At 28.1% G+C, this 23,895-nt stretch overlaps 3 protein-coding genes and 1 long non-coding RNA gene across 9 annotated transcripts; 1 reads left to right on the top strand and 3 right to left on the bottom strand.

Moving 5' to 3' along the window:
- Nucleotides 1-197: 197 nt before the first annotated feature.
- On the bottom strand, nucleotides 198-14,984 carry LOC111032082 (glutamyl aminopeptidase-like). 5 transcript variants are annotated; one of them, XM_022312286.1, is made up of 17 exons: nucleotides 14,818-14,984; nucleotides 14,193-14,369; nucleotides 13,490-13,677; nucleotides 4,183-4,710; nucleotides 3,861-4,122; nucleotides 3,597-3,767; nucleotides 3,399-3,496; nucleotides 3,197-3,331; nucleotides 2,977-3,138; nucleotides 2,668-2,890; nucleotides 2,483-2,607; nucleotides 2,205-2,408; nucleotides 1,228-1,447; nucleotides 1,014-1,143; nucleotides 842-955; nucleotides 647-755; nucleotides 198-565 (listed from the first exon to the last, which is right to left on the bottom strand). In XM_022312286.1, exons 2-17 carry the CDS (start codon nucleotides 14,230-14,232, stop codon nucleotides 422-424), a joined length of 2,853 nt encoding a protein of 950 aa, XP_022167978.1. In that variant the 5' UTR covers nucleotides 14,233-14,369; nucleotides 14,818-14,984; the 3' UTR covers nucleotides 198-421. The 5 variants fall into 5 exon arrangements, with proteins under 5 accessions (XP_022167978.1, XP_022167980.1, XP_022167981.1 ...); XM_022312287.1 differs by lacking the exon at nucleotides 14,193-14,369 and having other exon boundaries at nucleotides 422-565; XM_022312288.1 differs by lacking the exons at nucleotides 13,490-13,677; nucleotides 14,193-14,369; nucleotides 14,818-14,984 and adding an exon at nucleotides 4,894-5,515.
- On the bottom strand, nucleotides 10,689-11,729 carry LOC111032086. Its single transcript, XR_002604279.1, has 2 exons — nucleotides 11,261-11,729; nucleotides 10,689-11,186 (listed from the first exon to the last, which is right to left on the bottom strand). It is a non-coding gene; the product is annotated as an uncharacterized LOC111032086 (long non-coding RNA).
- Nucleotides 14,985-19,498: 4,514 nt separating the features above from the next.
- Nucleotides 19,499-21,411, top strand: LOC111032054 (coatomer subunit delta). 2 transcript variants are annotated; one of them, XM_022312238.1, is made up of 3 exons: nucleotides 19,499-19,643; nucleotides 19,737-20,051; nucleotides 20,130-21,411. In XM_022312238.1, the coding sequence occupies exons 2-3, from the start codon at nucleotides 19,759-19,761 to the stop codon at nucleotides 21,346-21,348; spliced, it is 1,512 nt and encodes a 503-aa protein (XP_022167930.1). In that variant the 5' UTR covers nucleotides 19,499-19,643; nucleotides 19,737-19,758; the 3' UTR covers nucleotides 21,349-21,411. The 2 variants fall into 2 exon arrangements, with proteins under 2 accessions (XP_022167930.1, XP_022167928.1); XM_022312236.1 differs by having other exon boundaries at nucleotides 19,500-19,656.
- Nucleotides 21,412-21,449: 38 nt separating this feature from the next.
- LOC111032055 (mediator of RNA polymerase II transcription subunit 29-like) lies at nucleotides 21,450-23,725 on the bottom strand. Its single transcript, XM_022312239.1, has 2 exons — nucleotides 23,112-23,725; nucleotides 21,450-21,658 (listed from the first exon to the last, which is right to left on the bottom strand). Exons 1-2 carry the CDS (start codon nucleotides 23,479-23,481, stop codon nucleotides 21,474-21,476), a joined length of 555 nt encoding a protein of 184 aa, XP_022167931.1. The 5' UTR covers nucleotides 23,482-23,725; the 3' UTR covers nucleotides 21,450-21,473.
- Between the last annotated feature and the right edge of the window lie 170 nt (nucleotides 23,726-23,895).

Raw genomic sequence — 23,895 nt, 5'->3', positions numbered from 1 at the left:
TGTCGTGCCATTAACTTTTTTAAATTCTAAGTTTAAAATCAAATAAATTATTTAAGTTTTGATCAAAAAACTAATTATATAATTCTTAATCTACAATCATTTATAATTATTTTTTATAATTAAAAACAAGTACATTCATTTTTTATAATGGCAGTATATTTTTTTAACTTTTAAATTTCAATTGATATAAAGAATTATTTGTTTATATATTGAATATTTCATTTATTAAAATCCACACAGTGATTATACAATTAGGAACAATCATAGCTTAGCAACATTTTTCAGTTAATTAGCCATGGGTAGAATATAAAAGTTAACATTGTAATAATAATTAATAAGACCCTGTATAAAAAAAAAATAATATTTCAACCAATAATAAAAATTGTTAATTTTCAACAATATAATAGATCATTTTTAAAAATTAGATAACATTAATCAACCAATTACTAATAGCAGCTTCATGACTTTCTAACCATTTAATGTTATTAGATACAACTTCTAGTGCAGTTTTTCGGCCAGCTTTTCCAGCTCCTGCTTCTGGATATTTCTCAAAAAATACTTTCATCTAAAAAATATACATATACATTGAATTTTAAGTATGTTAAAATAAGAGATACATTTTTTCTTAGAATAAAGTAATACTAACTTCTTCAAGTCGTTCATGTGTATTGAAATGAGAACAAACTGAAGGAATAAGTTTTCCAAATCCACGATCGTTAAGAGAAAAACGTTCAACCAAGTACTGCCATTCATCCCTAACATAACATAAAATTACATTATATTAAATTTAAAATTTTCCTATACTTATTCTTTTAAAATGTAATTACAATATATTATATACCTTAGAAAATCCCATACCAATTGAGTTCCAACAGGATTTCGGCTTATCTGTGATATGATTATGAAATAATCTTGAGAACGAACAAAGCTCTCATTTTTTGCATATTGCAATAGTCTAGACAAAAATAAAATGTATTTTATTCCAAATAAATAAAATGAAGTGCAAAATATACCTAGTTAATATTGATGTTTCTTTTGAGGCAGTTAATGCTACCATAAGTTTGATTTTTTCCTGAGGTTCTTGCTCATTTAAGAATAAGTCCCACAGTCTATTCCATTCGCTTTCATTACCTTGGGACATTCCTAAAAAAATTTTTTAAATATTTAAACTTTAAATAATAATAAATTACCTTTTCATTTCAAGAAAACATTTAAAATTTAACTTACCATAATAATAAACTGTGTATCTAATATCTGGATTTGGTTGGATTTTATCATCCAAAAATCGTTTAAATAATTCATATACTTTAGTGTGATAGCTTGGTAAACCATATAAACATCCCAAGTTTAGAATAACTCCTTGAAGTTTACGTTGTAAAAAGTTTCTATCACTTGAATCATTCCAAAAATCTTCTTTTATACTTCCCAATAAATGTTGTACATATTTCTTTAATAAACAAAATAATTATATAAGTCATACCAAATAAATAAAATCATCAATTTGCCTAAGTACAATAATCAAAATTTGGTGAATGATGAATTAAAAATTAAATTAATAATTTTGTATAAGCTTAAAACCACCGAATGGTGTGAATAGGATTATGATATAACATGTAAATAACTAAAAATTAGTCTAAACATTTTAAGAATGTAGGTTATTATTTATAGAAAATAATTATCTATGTAAAAGCGTCATATAATAAATAATTAGTATTGTAATTTTACTGATTTTTATGAAATTTTTCAAAAGCTTAAATGTTTATAAACAAAATTAATAATATTTTAATATTTTTCAATTATGTGACAGTTTGACAGTTCACCCAATTCTTGACTTTGAAATCAACATTTTTTGAATACTAATAAAAATAATTTTTTTATGTCTTACTTTTGATTGCCAATGAGGCTGTTTGAATGTTTAGATGTTTCTTTTTATAAACTCAGTATATCATAAATAATGATTTCAGTATAAAACGTTTCTCATCTGATATTTTATTTTATTATTTATTAAAATAAATTCAAAAACTAGCATATACAGAATTGCAACGGCATTAAATAATGTCAATAATATATTGACAAAATTATGCATTCATGAAATCAGAATTATCCATTATTACTCAAATGCTGTTAATTTCATGAATTTAGCAACATATTATATATCTTGTAATACTATCTCATTGTAATTGTTAGTTGTTCTATACTCTTACTTCAAGGTTTTTATGTGCTGCACGTTGATATAAATTGTGCCTTAATGTATTTAAGTTCGTAGCAGCTACATCCCAAGGAACATAATGATGTTCCAAAGATAAATATTTTGTCATGTTTAATGCTATGCCATATGGTAAGTAATTAGCTTTTGCCAAACTAAAGGCGTCATGAATAAGATTTGAACGGTCAGCCGCACTTAACGCCTTTAAATGGTAAAATTTTAATTTAATAATATAATTGATACAATGATTAATTGAAATATTATCCAAATACTGACATCAACATTGTTTTCTAACAAATTGGTGAGTAACCACCAATCACTCTCTGAATAGTTTATGATGTAATATCCAACTTGTCTATGATTTAGTTTTATCCATTCAGCATCAGGTATGTCAATTGTAACTTATAAATAAGTATTTTAATTAATATCAATTGACATATTCAACAAACCATAATACTTACTTGAATCCTCTTCTTTGGTTAACCAAAACTTATGCACAGTATTATTGTTTGAAGTGATATAAGTAATTGGTATTTCCCATTTGTAATTGTATGGAGATGAGTCAAGGGAAGTATTAGTATTTGGATTGGACAAAAATCTTTGCTGCTTTAAAGTAAGTTTTGTTCCATTCCGTATAGCCGATACTACTGGGAACCCTGCTTGGCGTGTCCATGTATCCATAAGCTATTTTTTTATTAAAGTATACATAACAATGTTTATATTATGTTAAATATTATAAATGTTTACTAATTAATAGATTATGTTTTCACCTTTTTAACATCTACTGTATTTTGAGTTGCTGTTTGTAATTCTGCCCATAAATCATCAGTTTCAGCATTGTTAAAAGCAAAACGTTTTAAATATGAGCTTACTCCAATTCTGAATACTTCTTCACCCAACATTCCTTCCAACATTCGTATTACAGAAGAACCCTAAGAAATCAAATTAATATAATATACATATTTAAAACATTGGGACAATAAGACTTACTTTATCATATGATATGACATCAAAAATTTCGGTTATTTGATCTGGATGAGAAACATCTTGCACTATAGCATGAGAACTAAGTTTATTATCTAGATATTGTACCGATTGGAGACTATGTATTAGAAATAATGTGTCCTAATAAAATAATTGATAATAACAAAGAATAATGGCTTACAAAAAAACAAATATATCAGATACATACAACATCCCAATCAGGGTGGACAACTTGCAAAGCTTTAAATTCCATGTAAGAAGCAAATCCTTCATTAAGCCATAAGTCATTCCACCATTTCATAGTTGCTAAAAAAGTATAGTTAATTAAAGTATAATTTTTTTACGATTTATACATATTTTCTTTAATTTTTAAATATATTTAATATATTTTTATGTATTTCCGTACCAAGATTTCCAAACCACATATGAGCCAATTCATGTGCAACAGTCAAAGCTACTTGCTCTTGGTTAGAACTAGAACTTATGCCTTCTTTATATAAAACACTAGTTTCACGAAATGTTACAAGACCCCAATGCTCCATAGCACCGGAAACAAAATCTGGGATTGCTATCAAATCTAAAGTTCAAAAAATTAACAAATTATAATTATCATTGTAAGAGCTATATAATACTATGTAAAATTTAAAACTCAGTTTTTATAAATACATACCTAATTTTGGTAGTGGGTATTGAATTCCAAAATAATTAACATAAAAGTTAATTGCCTTAAGACCTACTTGTTGAGCATATTTCATATTTTCAGATTGACCACTTCTGGCATATACTGTTAATGGAAACCCTTGGTCTGCTTTTACAGGTTCAAGTGATTGAAAATCACATACTATGAAACAAGCGAGGTATGTAGACATTGGAACAGTGTTAGCAAAATGGACTGTAGTCGATCCATTCGTAGGAACATTGATCTCTTCAGACTAAAACAAAATTATTATTTAACAGTGCAAAATTTGAATTCAAACTTATTTTATAATCACCTCTTGGTTCATATTTGATAAAGCTATGTAGTTATTACCGGATGGTCGAATTAAACTAATTTTAAATTTTGATTTCAGTTGAGGCTCATCAAAACAAGGAAACGCTAACCGTGCATAAGTTGGTTCAAACTTTGAAGTAGCAATATAATGTTGTTCATGGCTCTTTGAATCTGTATAAACGCTTCGGTAAAATCCAACTATTTTGTTCAACAAACTACCTTCAAATGAAAGTTGTAGTTTGTATTCCCCGGCACTTAGTTCTTCATTTGGTACTACAACCCAAAATTCGTGTTCTGGATATGAAAATGCTGTTACAGAACTGGAATTGAGTTTTGTCTCTTTGATATTCAACCCTTTTGAATGTAGCTTAATGTAACTTTGAGCAGTGTCCAATATTATTGTTATATCAACAGAACCAACAAATGAGCCTTGTTCAAGATTTGGATACAGATTAATGAAGTATTGCTGTGGACGGATGTATGGGGATAAGCGATGTGTAGATTCCCAGGGTTTAGCTGCCATTATACTCTAAACAATAAATTTATTTAATGCATTAAGTGTAACAAAATAAGTTTATACCAGTACAGTAATGAGTTTACAATTGTTTTTATTAATTTACACACCAAGTTATGTATAAATATATTATCATAAAAATGATGGTTTGATGTATTTATAAAAAAAAATTAATGTAGTTAATCAGTTCAAACTTACTGCCATGGCTTTACGAATCATGTGCCGAAAATAAAAAAAGTACCTAGGTATGTTATTAATTGACTATTGCTTACAGATCACAGTAATCAAAGTACATACACAACAATTTAAACAAAAAATTAAAAAGATTGTTACCTCTTAAAAGTTACAAGTCACAATTACCTATGTAGCAGATCAGCAGCATAACAGAAAAGGATTAATAAAAAATATCAAATCCTATTGGGCGTTACCTATGCAATCAGTAAATATATTCATCTCTAGAAAGTTTTGATATCATATCAAATATAAATTAAACACCATACTACCATAGTGCTTATAGTTAACTATACATCACTGTTCATAAGAAGGTACCGTGCTGCGACAACTTGACTGTTGTAAATATTATGATTTATTGTTTGGAGGTTTTACTATAAATAACTGAATAAGTTTAAGCTAGGGTTGCCATTCGTCCCGATTTCGCCGGGACACTACCGGTTTTTACTACAGAGTCCCGATATTTTTCATTTCCCGGCCGGGACGTGGATAAGTACCGGTTTCTTAAAATAAGATTTAAACAATACACATATTAGTAAATAAGTAAGACCACTCTGTTTTAAATTAAAAATTGTGTACCTAATTAATTTTTTTAGATAATTTAAAATTATATTTATGAATAAGATAATAAGAATACTATTATTACATTTTGTGCTATTTCTAATCTTAGACTTTCTTATTTATTATAAATTATAATATAATAAAAATATTAAATAACGTTGGACTAAAAAAGGTATTATTAAAAATTCCAAAGAATGTGTTGTGGGGGGGGGGTATTATAGTGTCCCGACTTGTATTTTTGTATAAATGGCAACCCTAGTTTAAGCTCCTACACGAATAACTTTTTTAACATAAAAGATAGTGTAATCTCTAGACTCTAATATCCTCGGACCTTTTCACCTGTCTGGTAAAATCATGTAATATCTCAAACAGATTTTAAAGCTGTTAATACCTTAAATTGGCTATTTGACAAATTTTAAATAACATAATAATAATAATTTGATTTATTGATTTTTTAGATGGGTAGGTAATTCAAAAACGGGAAACCATAGATATTTTAAATGTTCACCAATCATTCATATTAGTATTTCATGGAAATTTTCAAAATGTTTTGTATGAAGTATTTATAAATATTGAAGTTTTTGAATGTTGATAAAATGTTTTTTTTAAAGTAAATAGCGTTTAAATGTATTACAATTTACAAGTTTATTCATAAATAATATGGTTCTCATAGAAGTAAACAAAATATCGAAAATAGGAAGTCACTATATTTTTTCAATGAATTTTTTTCAGCTTTATTATTATTTGTATTTAATAGAATTTTTGAATGCCTTTTTAATAGTGTGTCATAAATAAAAGACTGATATTTATAAAAGGACCGTCTTCTCTTTCTATCTTCCCTTCATAAATTATTTAAAATAAATGCTTTTATGACATAATATAGGATCTAACATTACCTGTTCTATTGTAGGAGTTTGTTACTATTGGTACTTAGAGTTTGATAATAATTATGCCTCAAATGAAATGGCCAGAAGAAATAAGAATCCAAAACCCACTACCTACGTAAATTAATTAATTCTGGATACTCGATTATGTTGATATGGATACTTAGCCATAATCAACACGAAGCATGGGCGGCAAAAATGCGCTTGTAGCAAATGGCAATCACTCATCTTATTCCATTAAAATTCACCTTAAACGACGTTAAAGGGAAAATAAGTAACAACAAATCTTCAACAACAATAAAATGTAGCAATATATGCAGCTAAGTCCTGCGGATCCAAAAAACTTCTAAATTCAACCAATTTAAAAACCACTCTCAGAAAAATGGCCACCCCCACCTGACATCACGAGAAAAACAGAAATCTCCATCAACAAAATGAGAATCGACAATCGACCATCACACAATATGTACATGTTGCCATTTGGCATTTGCCAACACCAGCCACCAGGTGAAGTGGGATCCTCCCCCCTTATATGTACCAGTGTCGAGGTATGGTACTTACGATAGAATATATGATGAAACACGTTGTACGTTTTAAATTAATAACCAAATATCATACCTACATAGTAGTATAGTACGTATTACGAGACAAGAACAGGAATTTTCGGTATTCTGTCTGAAGCACTCAACCTGCAGGACAACACACATCAATATAATATAGCTGATCATCTGCCGTAATGACTTAAAATGAACTACATTATTCAATTATTGTTAATCATATTATGTAGGTACATAAATAATTATATTAAGTTTATATTATAAAAAAGCCTAGGCCAAATATAAAAACTACCCAGTGTAGGAGATACCTAACCTATTTTTGTATCCGTTTACCATTCCTTAATCAATGTGACAATGTATAGGTATAGTCGTATTGTAGGCAATCAAAAAATTAAAATCATGATTTTTTTTTAACAAATAATAGAGTATATTCTTGCAAATGAAATATTGGCTGAATATGGGTACTTTAATATCTACAAAACATACTTGGATATGCGAAGACATTTTTTTTCTACGAATTCTGTATTGTATAAGTCGTTCACGTTTTTCCCTTCCGTTGAGCTGCATAAAGCCAATAAATACAATAAGTAAAAACCTAAAAATCCTCTTTATTGGTAATAAACTATGGACTGTGGGGCCTACATATAGGTTATGCATAGGTACATAATACAGCTTATGAGGGTCGACAACTACCTACTGTGTCTGTACTTTACTTTTTGTCTAAAGTCTGCTGAACTGGGGCGAAGGTAAGGGGGAATTAGCCCCCGCTCTTGGGACTAAGCTATTTATTTTTCTAAGTCAAGTATTCTGATGTATCAAACATCAATAATTATTGTTATAAAACATCGTCGTCGAAGAATTTAGTTATCTACAAATACTTGAACATTTAGGCTTCAAGCTATTTTTGGATTGTTGTTTCGTTCGACGACTGACTGTCGCGACTCACGATCAACAGTATACGTTTAGTATAGTTTAGTTAATAGTATTATAAACATATAGTACATGTTTTAAATCTAGATTAAAAGATTGGTTAAGATCACCAATGAGTCAAGATAGATTGAATGGTTTAGCTTTAGTTCATGTCCATAGCCCAAAGGAGAAAATGAGTATCAACAGATAACATCATTGGACGAATTTCAAAAGTTAAAAAAAGAAACTTGGAATTAATAATGTAATGTACATACATATTTTTTTTAAAATAGATTATTTTTGCTATTGCTGTTTAGATAATGTGTATGTATTTTCAAGATGGTTTAGGATTAAAATTGATACCAATATAATTATATAAATAAGATATGGTGACATGCCGTTATTGTGACACAAACAGTGGTCGAAATGGCTCAAGACAAGTGGAGAGATGCCTAACAATTCAGATTTAGGCCTATACGTAAAATAAAAAGTTTTCTTATACATATGTATAAATATGAATATCATAATAATTATTTAATTTTAAAACACAAGTCCTAGGAGGAATGCATTATTCTAGATAAAATAAGTAGAGGGATGAAAAATGTAAATACAAAAAAGTAGAGGGATGTCATCCCTCCGTATCCCCCCCACTTCGACCACTGGACACAAATACATAAAAAAAGTTAAATATTTTGTTAGTTAAAATGTTCTATAAATTTAACATATATCTGAATAAACTCTTGAATCTCAATTTGAATTTGATTAGTCACCAACATATACTTCTGATCTTTGACAATCACACTTTACTGATAACTAATGTCTACGATCAGGTTACTAATTATTATTAATTTTATAGTTGATAGTTCTCACTCCAAAGTAAAAGTTATTGAATTCAGTAATGCTAGTAGGGACTATTATTAAAGATCAACTATTGAACTACCTATGGCTATAATATTATGAGTCTATAAATTCCATACGCGACTCTATCTTTATTACTTATTAGGTAAATAAAGATATAAGTTAGTACTTATAGTAGTAGTATCAATGGCAAAATGGTAGATATATAATTCACATATAATGTACTTACAACCTACTTGGTTCATGATAAAATAAATATTATGTAATAAATTATAATAGATAGTTACAATATTAGTATACGAATGGAATTATAAACTTGAATAGGTAAATAGGTAAACAAAATCAAAATACGTGTGAATGAGGGTTGCACAAAATTCATGTATTATTAAAACCTTTACTTTAAAAGTTTAAATTGTATTTTAGTTTTTATCATTGATTATATTGTCACCCTTAAGCCATATAAAGAAAAGTACGACAAATAAAGCGGTGGATTATAATGACGTTAAACCATAAAATATTCATGGAATAATAGCTCGTCAAATAAACGGAATAGAATATTCAGAGTTAAATAATTGCATATTATTCTTTTTATTATCATTCAAAAAGTTATGAATTATGATATAGGTATATTTATTATTCACTATTATCATCAGTTGAACACTAATTTTTTGATGTAGTTTATGTTACCCCATCTATATCTAGGTACACATTAGTCATTACACATAGCAAGTCATGTCGTATATTTTATACTATTTATTTATTTATACGGGAAATCCCTTTTGATAATGATATAATTTACAAAGTAAATACAGTAATGTATGAGATAAAGTAACTAAATGAGTTAATAAAAGTTAGAGAGTATATAGGTAGATACCTACTTATAATAACCCATATAATATACAAATATATATTCCTATCTACAAATTACACTAAAAATTGCCTCCCGGTCTATACGGAGTGTATAAAAAGTGTTTAAAAATATTGCTTTAAAAAACAAATTAAGTTTCAAAATTACAATATTTAAAAGTATTGGAAAATTAATTCGAACCTCGGAAACTAATATAAGATACAGCATAATAATAAACTTTAAACTATTTACCTATTAACTTAAGTTTTTGACCGTACTCATAACAGAATTATATTTTATCTAAATTAATTTTACGTATTGATTACTGATTTTTTTTTAATTTTTGAAGCAGTATGTTTACTAAAATGTTTACACAATATATGTATATATTATTTATTAATTATTGACGTTCAACATTAACTGACAATAAATTATTATTTAGTTTATTAATATTTCCTATAATGTAAGGTTATAAATGGATTGATTATAGCTATTGAAGCAGTGGCGTAACTAAAACTTCGATTGCCTGTGGCGAAAAAATCCAGCGGGCCCTTAGGCCTTAGATTTCAAATTTGTAATATGAAGAGCATGCACTTACTCACACAATTTATATCTAGACCCACCCCTGCTATAAAAGGTAATAAATAATTAAAAGCATATTTATTATACTTTCATGAATAATATGGTCATTTTTTGTTACACATTATAATAAGAATTTTATTTTTTTAAATATTATAAATAACCACTTATTTTAGGCAGTTTTGATACTTTTTCTTGTTCTTCCATTTTTTTTACGCTTTTCATAGCCACTAGGTACTTTTTTTGACATGATCACAATATCAATTATTTGGTTCAACGAGTGACGACAACTCACAACTGATGACAGAATAACTAATGACAAAATAATATAGAAAAACGACGGCTATTCAATTTTCAGCTGGGCAGTACAATAGACTGTATAGCGTATAATATGACAAATGATAATTGATAACGAATCGAGAAATCGACAGACTTCTGAGACTTCAATACGGTATCCTAGACTTGTAAGCGTGTTGCGTGTATCAGTTATTTTTCTAGTTATTACATTTATTTTACTTTAAAATGATTTAATTTTACTAGAACTTATTAATAACTAAAATTCTGTAATAACGGTAATCTGTTTTATTTAAATTGCTACATTTTTTGAAGGGCCCTCCCCGGCGTTCTGGGGCCCTGGGCCCGTGGCACTTGCCCGTCATGCCACCCTATTGGTACGCCACTGTATTGAAGCCGATTCCAGGAGGGTCATTACCTGAAATATGAGGCAATCCAAGTGAATAATATTTTTGAGTCAAGAGGCAGTTCGAGTAACTTTTCCAAAAAAAATTCATGGGAAGCAATTCGTGTGCGCTCAGTAGACCAATAATTGGGTATTTATTTTTTTTCCTTTCAAACGTTTTTGGAGAGTTCATTGATCACCAGTGAATACTGTTCCTACTTAAGTAGGATTAATTTGTGACATTAATTATTAGTACCTTATGGCTTATGCTTGTACCTATATCTTTAGTTTCAATCTTGTATTCTTCTGGGTATAAGTTTTTTATTAACGAAATTTTAAATTCCTCCGAAAGTTTGCAATTGTTGCATATCATCTGAAGTGATCATCTATTAATCATAAATATAACTTATAAGTATATAATTAGCTACATTCAAAATAAGTCCAGTAGATAATTATATACCTAGTTGTAATTTTGTAGTTATTTGTGTTATAATAATGCTCAATCAAAACAAATACAAAAAAATAAAATCTTCTTAAAATGTCTTCAGAACAAGGACAGCATAATCCGTTAACCCAAATATTGGCTATGGGTCTGCAGTAAGGCCTTGAAGGTACTTATACTGGTTAATGGGTTATACACTCTTTAAATTTATATTTTAAGTATATTCTGTTTTCTCTTTGGTAAATCTAGAAATTTATTTATCTTCACAGTTCACAAATCATAATGAAGACCTTCTCTATAGTATTTTATTTTCCTTGGAACATCGGTTCGTCAATTTGGATACCTTCTGTCTCCATTTGTATCTACCTACTAACCATTTTTGTACACTAAAATATTGTGATCATAGTTTACTAATAGACGATATGGACATATGGTTATACTAATTAGTAAATAGTAATTACCTAATACCTATTATTTAATATTTACTATAGTGGTAATATATAGTTGTAAGTATGTAATAATATAAAATATAATATATTATAATAAACTATATCCATACATAATATTATTTTCAAAAAGCAATTATTTGTATATTATTTCTTTTGATTTGATCAGTGGATATATTGTGGCGTGCGCGGGTTATAACATACGATAACAAGCACTTGAAGCATTAGAGAAGATTATACATCGTGACTTGAACAGTTGAACAGTTTAAAAACTTTGACAATTTTAGAAAATCTCTCGATATTTTTTATAAGTGATGATACAGGTTATGATACCATATCAATATTATATTACTCAATATTATATCTTATAATAAATACCTATAATATAGTTTATATTATTAGAGGTACTTGAACCCTATTAAAACTTTTTCATTCCACGACTTTTTAGTCCTTCGTCTCTATACCTAGCATTTTAGTGACTCAAATTATTGACACAGAAAGAGAATATTAAAAAAAACTTAGATATTTATAATAATAGAACACATATTATAAATACAACAAAATTAATAATAATTATGCATAGAAAACTGAAACGAAATGTTTTATGTTTAGAACAAAACAATATTATATTAATCGTCATCATGGTTGTTTTTTTCCTCCTGTGCCACAGCTCCCATGACAAATAATCGCGACGCCCCTTGGAGCCTCGACTCACAGTTTGAATACCTACCACTGATCATAGGCGGAGATCTCGTGAAATATTGAGGGGGGCTCAAATATTTGATGACAAACAGACCCGTGGGGGCATTGCCCCCACACCCCCAACAAACTAATTTTTACATTAAATCACTCATAAAAAATTGTTCTCGTTGACTCGTTATCATAACAACTTAAATAGTTACAAACATAAAAAAAAGAATAATTAATAAACGATTTAAATTTAAATATTTTAAACATATTTGAATTAAATTATTTATTTAAAATCTAAATCACAATCTCAAAAGAAATGAATTCCCAAGAACATCAAACAATAAGTAAAATATAATTTAGTATAAAATGGTCAATACGGTTAACGATTCATTCAATCACAATAAACTTTACGATAGGTTTAATATAGCTATAGCGATAGTCCTAAAATAGCTATCGCTTCTCGAGAATTAATAAAAATTAGGAAAAGAAATAATATTTTTCCCATCTAAAATAGAACGGTATAATATGTTATTCAATATAGATGGCCAATTGGTACAAAATATGTACAATATTAGGTATATAAACACAATTTAATATTATTGTGAATTGTGACTTAATTTTTCGGTATGTTACCGTAAATAATAAATTACTAAATAGTGTGTATGTAATGTACTAGGTACACTTATATAATTGTGGATATAAGAATATAAAATAATGAAAAAAGTTCTGCAAACTGTACAAAATTACGGTATTGTTTGTTTAATATTCTTAGGGGGACTTTAACTTCAAATCATTTATTTTGGGGGGACTAAGCCTCCGTAAGCCCCCCCCCCCGATCTCCGCCTATGTCTCTGATATAGACTATAGTCTAAAATATTACAATTTACAATATATATTAGAGGTAGAAAAGTTTTTTTGGTGTATCTATTAATCTATTTATGACGTTCTTAACAATAATTACCATGTCTGTAATATGAATAAAATATAAATTTATGTGATTGTCGTTTGTATTTTGAGCTATTTATTTTCTATTAATCACATATTATCAGTGGCGCGTTATTTGTTATTAGTATTTGAGTATTTCCATAAAATTATTATTCCAAACACTCACCGAATTGTAGTAGGCCATTAAATGACCTGCTGATGTTATTTCCGTAAGCTTTTCGTCTTCTGGCATCCTTTCCATTTCCATTGTTTGATTGATCATAATTGTTATGATTGTTACGGCTGTGACGGCCGCCAAAACAAGTATAAACACCCATTTTATTACCGGCGTCATATTTGATCCGGTAAAATTAGCTATATATTATTGTTCGTCAAGATGACGAATATATTAATATTATACATGAACAGTAAACCTATACATGTAAACATGCATTTTAATGGAAAGCTTAGGTAAACCATACGAATTATGTATGTTTTAATTATGTCCGCCAATAAATGTCATAAAAATAAATGTTTACCATGCTATTATAAACTTATATATATATCATCTATATATTACAGCTTTAGGTAAATACCCTAATATGACGTGTTGGGCTTACAGTTTAAATGTCTGCAGGATGATATATTTTCGTTTGCTTATAATATTACCTATGTTAATTCCCCATCAAGTACCCACCTACCTTTCTGTCTATAACTGAACAATTTAAATTTGCATTGTTATACATTCAATAAAAAAATACATAATATATAGACCAAGCTACCATATTTATAAATAAGTCAAAATCAATAGTTTGTTAGTTTCGCTGTTCATTAATACGATAATTATAAGAGAAAATGTCGGATCGTCAGTATAAGCTGTAGGTACTTACTGCAATTTTTGGTATAAGCACTCGCGATTTTGTTTGCCATTTATTTTCCTTGTAAATTGCAATATTTTTTATAATACATTTACTATAAGCATATTATTCTATACCCTTTGACTGACTTTCATCGTGATGTTTTATAATAAGTCATTAAATCAAATGTCATTTTTAATTGCGTAGAATCTATAAAATGAAAATTGATGCAATACTGCGACAGCACTGAGCAATAATAATTGTTAAGAATACAAAGTGACAAGTGTTTACTTACTCAAAATTTAAATGTTGTACTTATTATGTTATATTTAATACAAAATAAAGATTTAAAATGTACATAATTTCATTATTTATTAGTACCTACTTTAAAAACAGTTATGTTAACATAATTCATAACTATGTCAGTACTAGAAAATGGTTATTCATTTATTATAGGTATATTTATATGAATAAATTACATTGACACTTGTCCATTCACATATTAGACACATAGTAGGTATATAAATGAAAAAATCATAACCATAATCCAATCATTTATCTAACCGGATCAAGATCATATACAGACTTTAATTTATTGTCTATGAGCAGAATAAATATTTATAAATATTATTATTTAATTATTGGTTAAATAACGTACTTTGTAAACCACCGAATCTGTGTTGTGTTTGTAATGTTGCAGACGACTATACTAACAGAATAAAAATGATCAAACTGTCTGTTTTTAAATGAATGATTAATAGCTTACTATAAGAACGTACGCAGAGAGTGAGACACAGACGCTATAAGTTAACTTATTGATGTAGGTAATTCAAGAAAGTGAAACTAATTTCCAACCAATTTATTATTTGACCTTATTTGCTGGTCATGGTCAAATTGAAAAATTCCAATCATTATATTGTATACAAACGATGGTAAAATAATGTTTCAAGATATAGGTATTAAATAATTTCAAAATTATCATCATGTACTAACCCCGCAATAATTTATAAATCGGACTATGTATAAGGTACTAAGCAATATTTGTAACATATATATAAAATATAATATTGTGTCATACAGATGATACTAATTTTGGAGTATATAAATAAGTATATTTATCATAATATGTTTGATAATAGTTGTCAATTTATAAAATTAAATCATTAAAATTATTATTTTTATTTATTACAAAACACAAATTTGATTATTTTTATTGTTATATAATATAATAGATAGTAATATCTATTTTGACGTATAGGAACATATTAATAGGTATTTAATTATTTTTATATGCAATTATTATGTATTTGTAGATTGTCAAGTATGGTTATTTTGTGATAACTGATAAACTATACAGGATGATTTACTAAGCATGGTAACCTAGCATGCATGCTCACTCCCATTTTCCAATTCAATAATGTAGATATTTGTTAAAATTATAATTTATGGTTAAGGAATAAGGATCATAATATTTTCAAAAACTTAATTTTTACATAGTTTAAAAAGCGATATATAGTGATACAAAGCACTATTTTTGAAATTATAAATTTGAAATGTTGATGTTTATGTATAAGCAACAAGGGTTTAGGAATTTAAGGTTCAATATTTTTATTAACACGTTTTTAAATGTGTTTATTTCACTTATAGAATTAGAGATGATAACTTTAGCGTATATACAATACGTCAATATTCATGCAATGTACATATTATTATTCAATGGTAATATTAAAAAAAAAAAATATTTTTATAATAATTATGGTACACTTTGAATCATTTGTTGTTATAAATTGGTTATATTATTAGATACCTATTAGATAATTTAAAAAATAGTTTTAGTTATCGTACTAGATAAATCGATAGTGGATTATATAAATAACCCTGGCAAATGTTTATAGTATTAAACTTCAACTGTATACAAATATTAAGCAGTTCTTTCTTTCTAAATTACTTAAAATTCCGAGGGTGGGGGTTTGAGCACCACCAGCCCCCACCTACATGCATGCCTCTGATGGGTTCATATTTAAATTGAAATTAAAAATAGTAGTTTTTGAGTTCTTTAACTTTATGTACCTATTAAGGTAAATTATAATTTATAGTTATAGATTTAGGAGGTATGGTGATGATTTGAAAATTATATACCCAGACACCTAGTAGGTAACTAATATTAATTTATTAACATTTTCTAATGTGTAAAAATTGTGTGAGTAAGAATTACTAGATCTAAAGTATATAATTATACTAGTAATTATTATCATTTATTGTGTATACCTAACCTGACTAGATAGGAATTAGAAGTAACTAGACCACTCACCAGAGAAAAAAAATTTTTAATTGTTTATACCTTTTTGGTTTTCCAGTTTCCTCTCTATAGCTTATAGGGGAGTAAGAGTACTGAAAAGGATATACATCCCTAAAATTAATACTGTTCTGATTTTCATCTATAATTTTGCAATGAATTATTTAGTTACCTATGTTATTACTATTATAATTATTTATGTTGAATTGATTGCCTGCAGTAAACATGTAAGGATTTCATACAGTATAATCAACTATCAAGTATTGACAACATGTATAAATAAATAGAAGTCAATTTAGTCCATATAATCACTTAAATCATTTATCATACAATTGTAATATTGTATATGATTTAAGGATAAGACTAAAAACCAACAACCATAACAATGTGTATTACTTAAAAACTTCATTAGGTATGAAGACTGAAGAGTATATTTTAGTGAGAGAGCTGGTTGTTGACTATAGCCAGGAATTTTACATTTATTTGTTTATTTTTCTTGTTGATGTTATAGTATACTAACAACTTACAAGTATAAACAATATGATATCTAATGTTGTTGATAGAATAACTAATTTTGTGCATATATTTGCATATTTTTGATTTTACGGGCGTAGGTACTTATTGTTGTTTTAGTGGATATATTTAGTGATAGGTAAATAATTTTACTTGAGTTAAAATAAAAAAAATATTTGTCTAACTTGCAAGTTAGTCATTAGGTTGATCGAAACCAGATATTTATGACCAATATATAATTTAGATTAAGACATATACCTAGCAGGGTTGGGCAGTATCTTCGATACAATTGTATCTTGTATCTCGATACAATGTTATATGAAATTTCGAGTATCTTGTATAGTTGTGTCGCGATACATTTTTAGACAATGTATCGAGTATTTCACAAAATAATTTTGTCAAAAAATACTCGATACTAATGCGATACTTAAAAAAATTAATTTTTTAGGATTATTTTTACTCGCCTATCTACCAGCCGCGATTGTTTGACTATGTTTTAGTATAATACTATATAATCAGGGGCGTCATTTCAACTTTTCATTATGGATGCAAACATTTGAATCAGGTCAATTGTTTCCTCCACCAGGCCATTTATATATCCTGTTTATTAAGCGGAACTTAAAAATAGGGCTGCCAATGTATAGTCTGAATCCCCCCCCCCCAAAAGACGCCCATGACTATAATATGTGTAAAATAATATGAGCGATGAATTTAAATTTATAAATACATAATTTTATTGCAGTACAACTTGACACTTGTACGAAATTATTTTTCAACCGATTAGCCATAATATTTAGTTACCTATATCTGTGTACTGTGACGCACCACACATACACGGTTGAATGGGACTTACGTCTTTACCGTACGTTTTTTGTAGTGTCTTATACTATTCGATATTTCGATATGATATCTATAATTTATTTTTATTATTATTTATTCATGTAATTTAACAATTGACTTATTATGATATATTTATACTTAACTAATATTTGGAAATTTAAAGTTAAATGCATTTGTCTAGATTCATAACCTACCTAATTGTGAATAAATACAATTTGAAAAATTCTATGCGTCGTAGACTATGACTAATTTTTTCAAATGTATCGAGTATCGAGTATCTAAATATTTAAAATGTAAGTATCGTGTATCTAGTATCTCGATACTCCAAATCCAAGTATCTAGTATCTAGTATAACGATACTGATTTTTGTGTATCTTGCCCATCCCTGATACCCAGATATTAAATTTAATGGTTAGTGGCGGTATATATATGGGTACTGTAAGACTGTACCTAATAGATATTCGTGTTGAGTATTATAATATTGGAGAAGTATTCCGAAGTACTTTTCCGAAATTCAAAAGCAATACACATTGGCAGTTTATGAAAATTGTGACTATAAATAGTACACTAGTTATGTATATAACACATTGTATAGTATATATTATTATGTAGACTGTATAGGTATATATTTAATGATAGTGTAATATACTATTATTGCTAGTATCTTTAATGGATTCAGTCGATTCAGATGTCATATCTAGATGACAAGTCAAATTATTAATCAAAATTTTTAAATAACCATTATTTGTACTTACCTATACGGATATACCACCAACTACGTAGAGACCTACGGGCAACTACGGCTACTATTAAAGTATTATTCTGTAAATAAACGTAATCATTGTAAATAAACGTAATCATAGTGGCTGCCGCACGGGCACGGGCACACGGACACGTATAATTCTGAATTTGCTGAAAATTTAAAACAGCTGTAGGTAACTTTTAAATTAGGTACTCATTACCGCACATATTTTGCACAATCGATACCAGAAGAAAAAACGGTCGATTACCAAAAAAAATAATAGCAAAAAATGCTGCCCGGTAAAGTTCATCAATAACTATATTTTAAGTCAATTTTTGTTTTTGTGTCCTTGGGTACTCCTTAACTGTCAGTCGTAAATTATTCATATAAAAATATAATAACAATAGAAATACAATTTAATTATTTTCCAGTTGTTGGGAGGGTGGTGTGTGATTTAATTTTTTCCACGCCTAAAATTTTGTTCCCATGGCATGCATCCAAGTCACCTCCTTACTGGGCACCACTGCGCTTATGAAATTGTATTTATTTGGTAAATAGAAAATTGTTTACCTATTAACATCACTAATATTATTAAAAATATTTATGAAATTACGGTTGTCACCAACCAACCGTAACCAGAATACCATGCCACATGTCAGATTGATAATTTAAATTGTGATAAGAAAAAAGGTATGAATTCTGGAGAAAAAATGTTAACAAAGTATACTAGGTAGGTTTGCGGTATGTTTGTTAGCTACTGGGTTTGGTCCTGACGTCATACTAGTCTCGTCATTACTTGTTCGAGTCCGTATCACTATAGATATATGAACGTTTATCTCACGTGTGTCGAATCACCGGACAACATTATGGGTCGAATACACGTCGAGTAATTGTTTTTTATTCCATGATTTGTAGTTTTTTAGCGACTTTGTAGAATCAGTATACCCAGTTATTCGTACCACGGGGCATAATGATAGATGATTGCCATCGAAAAATTGTTGTAGTGTGTACACATTTTTTTAGTTCATAAAGTCAATTGCAATTTGTTAAGGTTTTTCGATTTATACCGCAAGAACTTTGCTACCGATTGAGTGTACGTTTACAAGGTACGGAATATTTGGCCGATATACCGAAAAATACATTTTTTTGTGTACCTAATATGTATATTTCTGTGATTGTTATATAGTTTGCACAAATTCACTGCCAAAATGGTGCTGTTGGCTTCAGCCGTATGCACAAAAACAGGAAAAACCATTGTCTCTCGACAGTTTGTTGAAATGACTAAAGCGCGAATTGAGGGTCTACTGGCTGCTTTTCCTAAGCTGATGTCGACAGAAAAACGTCATATTCAACATACATTTGTTGAGACAGATTCTGTACGATATGTATACCAGCCATTGGAAAAACTCTACATGTTATTGATTACTACAAAGACCAGTAACATATTAGAAGATTTGGAAACATTAAGATTGTTTTCAAAAGTAGTCCTGGATTGTTGCAAGTAAGTAATCTAAAACAGTAAATTAATTATAAGCTTTGTAACTTTTATTAACAATTATACTAATGGTTTTTGTTCCAGGTTAGTCGATGAGAGTGAAGTATCAAAAAAATCTTTTGATTTAATATTTGCTTTTGATGAAATTGTAGCCCTTGGATATAGAGAGAGTGTTAATTTAGCGCAAGTAAGAACCTTTGTTGAAATGGATTCTCACGAAGAAAAAATGTACCAAGCAGTACGTCAATCGCAAGAGCGTGATGCTAAGGTTAAAATGCGTGAAAAGGCGAAAGAATTACAACGTCAGAGAATTGATGCTGTCAAAAAGGGTGTTCGTATGCCACAATCATCAAGCTCTTACATGTCAATGACACCAGTTGCAGACTCAATTTATGAAATAAAAGTATCCAAGCCAGAAACACCAAAATACACATCAAGCAATAAAGCTTTAAAATTAGGAGCAAAATCTAAAGATGTTGATTTGTTTGTTGACCAATTGAAATCTGAAGGTGAAAAAGTTGTTAGTAACAACAAGACATCAACTATTTCATCATTTACATCAACTTCTTCAACTGTTCAAAAAGACATTCATATTAAAAAAGAAGAACGTTTAATTGCCATTGTTGGTCGTGATGGAGGTGTTCGCAATTTTGAATTACATGGATTGATTTCTTTAAGAATTTCAAATGAAATGTATCAAAAAATTGTTTTACAGTTTAATTTTGAATCTGGAAATATTCCATTGCAGACACATCCTAATATTGATAAGGAACTTTTTAAGACTAACCGATTAATTGGTTTAAAAAATCCAACAAAGCCATTTCCATTAGATTCTGAAGTAGGGTTATTAAAGTGGACTCTTCAGTCCCAAGAAGAATCAGCTATACCGCTTTCAATTAATTGCTGGCCTAGTGAAAATGGTTATGGTGGTTGTGATGTAAATATTGAATATAACTTGGAACATGCTGACCTCGAGTTGAATAATGTTACTGTCACAGTACCGTTGCCATTTGGTAATGCTCCAGTTATTCAGGAGTGCAGTGGAGTTTATAGTTATGAACCTAAAAAGAATGTTTTAATATGGTCAGTGGCTGTAGTTGATTCGTCTAACCCTACAGGATCTATTGAATTTGAAGCACCCAAATCGATTGCCTCTGATTTCTTCCCAATTAAAGTTGATTTTATGTCGAAGTCATCTTACAACAAAATTAAGCCAATGGAAATTAGACTTGTTGATGATAGCACACCTGTAAAATTTACATCTGAGACATCATTATACACAGGAAATTACGAAATTGTTTGAACATTAAGAATTTATTTTTTTTTGAACACTTATTAGTTATTTTATTATTATTAAAAATTCTTATATAATATATTATACATAAACATTATAACATTATGCTGTTTAAATATACATTTTTTTCTTTATTATTCATTAGAATTGTTTTGAGTTGTAGACAATAGTAATTCTTGAACTTCTTTTAAATAAGAAATCTGTGATCGAACTGTGCTTAAATACTGAGGATATGTGAGTGAACTTAACTCTTGAGCTGGTAGTGGTTCCGTTCTTGTAGGATATACCATCAGTGGTATATAGCGTTGACTGCTTAGACCTAAACATTAAAATATATACATTGCAATATTATTTCAAGTTATCATAACTGTATTAGTAATTATACCTAATACTATATTTTCATATAAATAAATAAATTTTAAATTAAGCTGATAAGTATTAAATAACTTATGTATTATAGATATAACTTAATAAATTAAATTACTTTAATATTAATTGTTATTAGTCAAATAGGGGAGAGGAAATGTGGCGAGAACTTCAAATCACTCAATATTGTAATTAACATAATTATTGATATAAACATTTTTTGTAAAATTGTTATTTATTTATCAATTATTTATTTTATAGTATAAAATAAATAACAACATATATATACATCTATACACATATTGTTTTAAATGTTTTTTTTTTTTTTTATAAAAAAGATGAGCATAAGATAGTAAATAATTGTTTATTTTCAAAATTGTGAAGTAGAGAAAATATGCTATTTAATGCCTCTTAAAAAAAATGCTGTTTTCAAATAATATTATAATTAGTAATAAATTAATGGAAATACATTTTTGTTCTAACCTTTTAAAATAATTTTATAGGAAATAATTATTTTTAAATATGTGTTATTTACATATTATATACTTTAATATTTTGTTTTGCTATACAGTTAGGTCAATAATAATTTTTTTCAAACTTTTAAATGGTTAATTTTTATTTTTAAAATAAATGAGGAAATATAATATACAGATAAAATTAATGCTATCTTGTTGAAACTACATTTCGTGTACCAAAATTGCGAGCTAAATTGGTAAAATACACAAATAAAAACACATAATTTACATTATGTCAAATATTCATTGATTTAGTACCTATGGTACTATAATAATAATACCTATATAATAAAATCAATGATTCTATAGATTAATATTTTCTAAGTGCATATAAATGAAGTTCATTATTTGAATTGGTAAAAATAAATTAATGATTTGACGAAAACACGTTGATTTTTATTCGTTATTAGTTATTGCATTACGTCAAAAATTCTTAAACCCAATTTGAAGGATATTTCTCGGGTTTGTATAAATGTAATATTATGTGGTTGAATGTAGGAATAATATAAAAAGTAACTAAATTTAGGTGTAGGTCAACTTTTAAGTTTCAAGTACATGACAAAGTTTGGAAGAGAGCTTTAACATTTTTGAGAATAAATATATTTAATTTTGAGAAAATGTATATGCTTGTTAGTATTAATAACAAATATAGCTAATAGTAGATCCAGAGAGTCTTAAAAAAGTAACACATTTACTAAAAATTCTTTTCAAAAGTCAAAAGGTAGTTTGAGTATTTGATGTGTAAATTATGCAAATTATATTAAATAATGACTAATTTAAAAAAAACTAGGTCCCTGTAATAAACATTCTAATCTAGTCTTCCTTAAGACTTAGGGTAAAAATAATTTGATTGATAATTTTTAGTTTAATTAAGAAAAATTAAGAATATACCTTGTTGTTGACACTCGATGGCTGTCTTAAGGTTGTATTCAATTTGATCACAAATTGAAAAAAATTCTTCAATGGTTTTCTCAAACCGGGGACCGGGTATTTCTACAGTTTTTAATAATCCTGTGTCGATGTAATGATTTTGTTGAAGAGTATATGAAGCTGCACGAAGCACACAACTTAATGATTCTTTGAGTTGAATCACTTGAGTTTTCACTTTAGATATATTGTCCAATTTTTCTTGCTGTTGTTGCTGTTGTTGTTGCTGTTGCTGTTGCTGTTGTTGTTGCTGCTGTTGCTGTTGTTGTTGTTGTACTTGTTGCATGGCTTGAGGAACTTGAGGAGTATTCGAGGGAAATGCAGGCATAGACATTGTTTTACTATTAAAATGAATTTTAATATTCGCTAAGTGTGTTTTAAGATTATTAAAATAATAATAAATTCAGATTTACAAATCAATAAGCTTTTACTACGAGTCTAAAAAAAGTATATCAGAATATAAAATATAACGAACTAGGAGCTTAATGTTCCTATTAAGAAATTTGGAATCTGGATATAACATAATATTTTAGTTTTAAACATTGAGCGATTATAGAATATTATTTACATTTTAGTTTTTCACTGCCTTATCTCATATGACCGATATCACGGTTCTATAACCGTGACCGCGATTACGTTGTTTACAATAATAATTTACACTATTACAAAATTGAAAAGTTGTACGTGTCACACTGATGTGACTAGGTTGGCGACTTCGGCAAATTCTGGATGATAGCGCGCTCATCAA

This window comes from Myzus persicae, unplaced genomic scaffold (assembly GCF_001856785.1).
Source record: "Myzus persicae strain clone G006 unplaced genomic scaffold, MPER_G0061.0, whole genome shotgun sequence".
NCBI lineage: Eukaryota > Metazoa > Arthropoda > Insecta > Hemiptera > Aphididae > Myzus > Myzus persicae.
This window is presented reverse-complemented; position numbering and strand designations above follow the sequence as displayed.

What these genes read in the sequence shown, in the direction of transcription:
- LOC111032055 (XM_022312239.1), bottom strand. Translation starts at nt 23,481, where the DNA reads ATGTCTATGCCTGCATTTCCCTCGAATACTCCTCAAGTTCCTCAAGCC. An exon ending in CATCGAGTGTCAACAACAAG is followed by an intron (nt 21,659 to 23,111) that starts GTATATTCTTAA and finishes TTTAATGTTTAG; the next exon opens with GTCTAAGCAGTCAACGCTAT.
- LOC111032082 (XM_022312286.1), bottom strand. Translation starts at nt 14,232, where the DNA reads ATGGCAAACAAAATCGCGAGTGCTTATACCAAAAATTGCA. An exon ending in TGCTTATACCAAAAATTGCA is followed by an intron (nt 13,678 to 14,192) that starts GTAAGTACCTAC and finishes AATAATATATAG; the next exon opens with CTAATTTTACCGGATCAAAT. An exon ending in ATACACAGTTTATTATTATG is followed by an intron (nt 1,144 to 1,227) that starts GTAAGTTAAATT and finishes AAATTTTTTTAG; the next exon opens with GAATGTCCCAAGGTAATGAA.
- LOC111032054 (XM_022312238.1), top strand. Translation starts at nt 19,759, where the DNA reads ATGGTGCTGTTGGCTTCAGCCGTATGCACAAAAACAGGAAAAACCATT. An exon ending in GTAGTCCTGGATTGTTGCAA is followed by an intron (nt 20,052 to 20,129) that starts GTAAGTAATCTA and finishes TTTTTGTTCCAG; the next exon opens with GTTAGTCGATGAGAGTGAAG.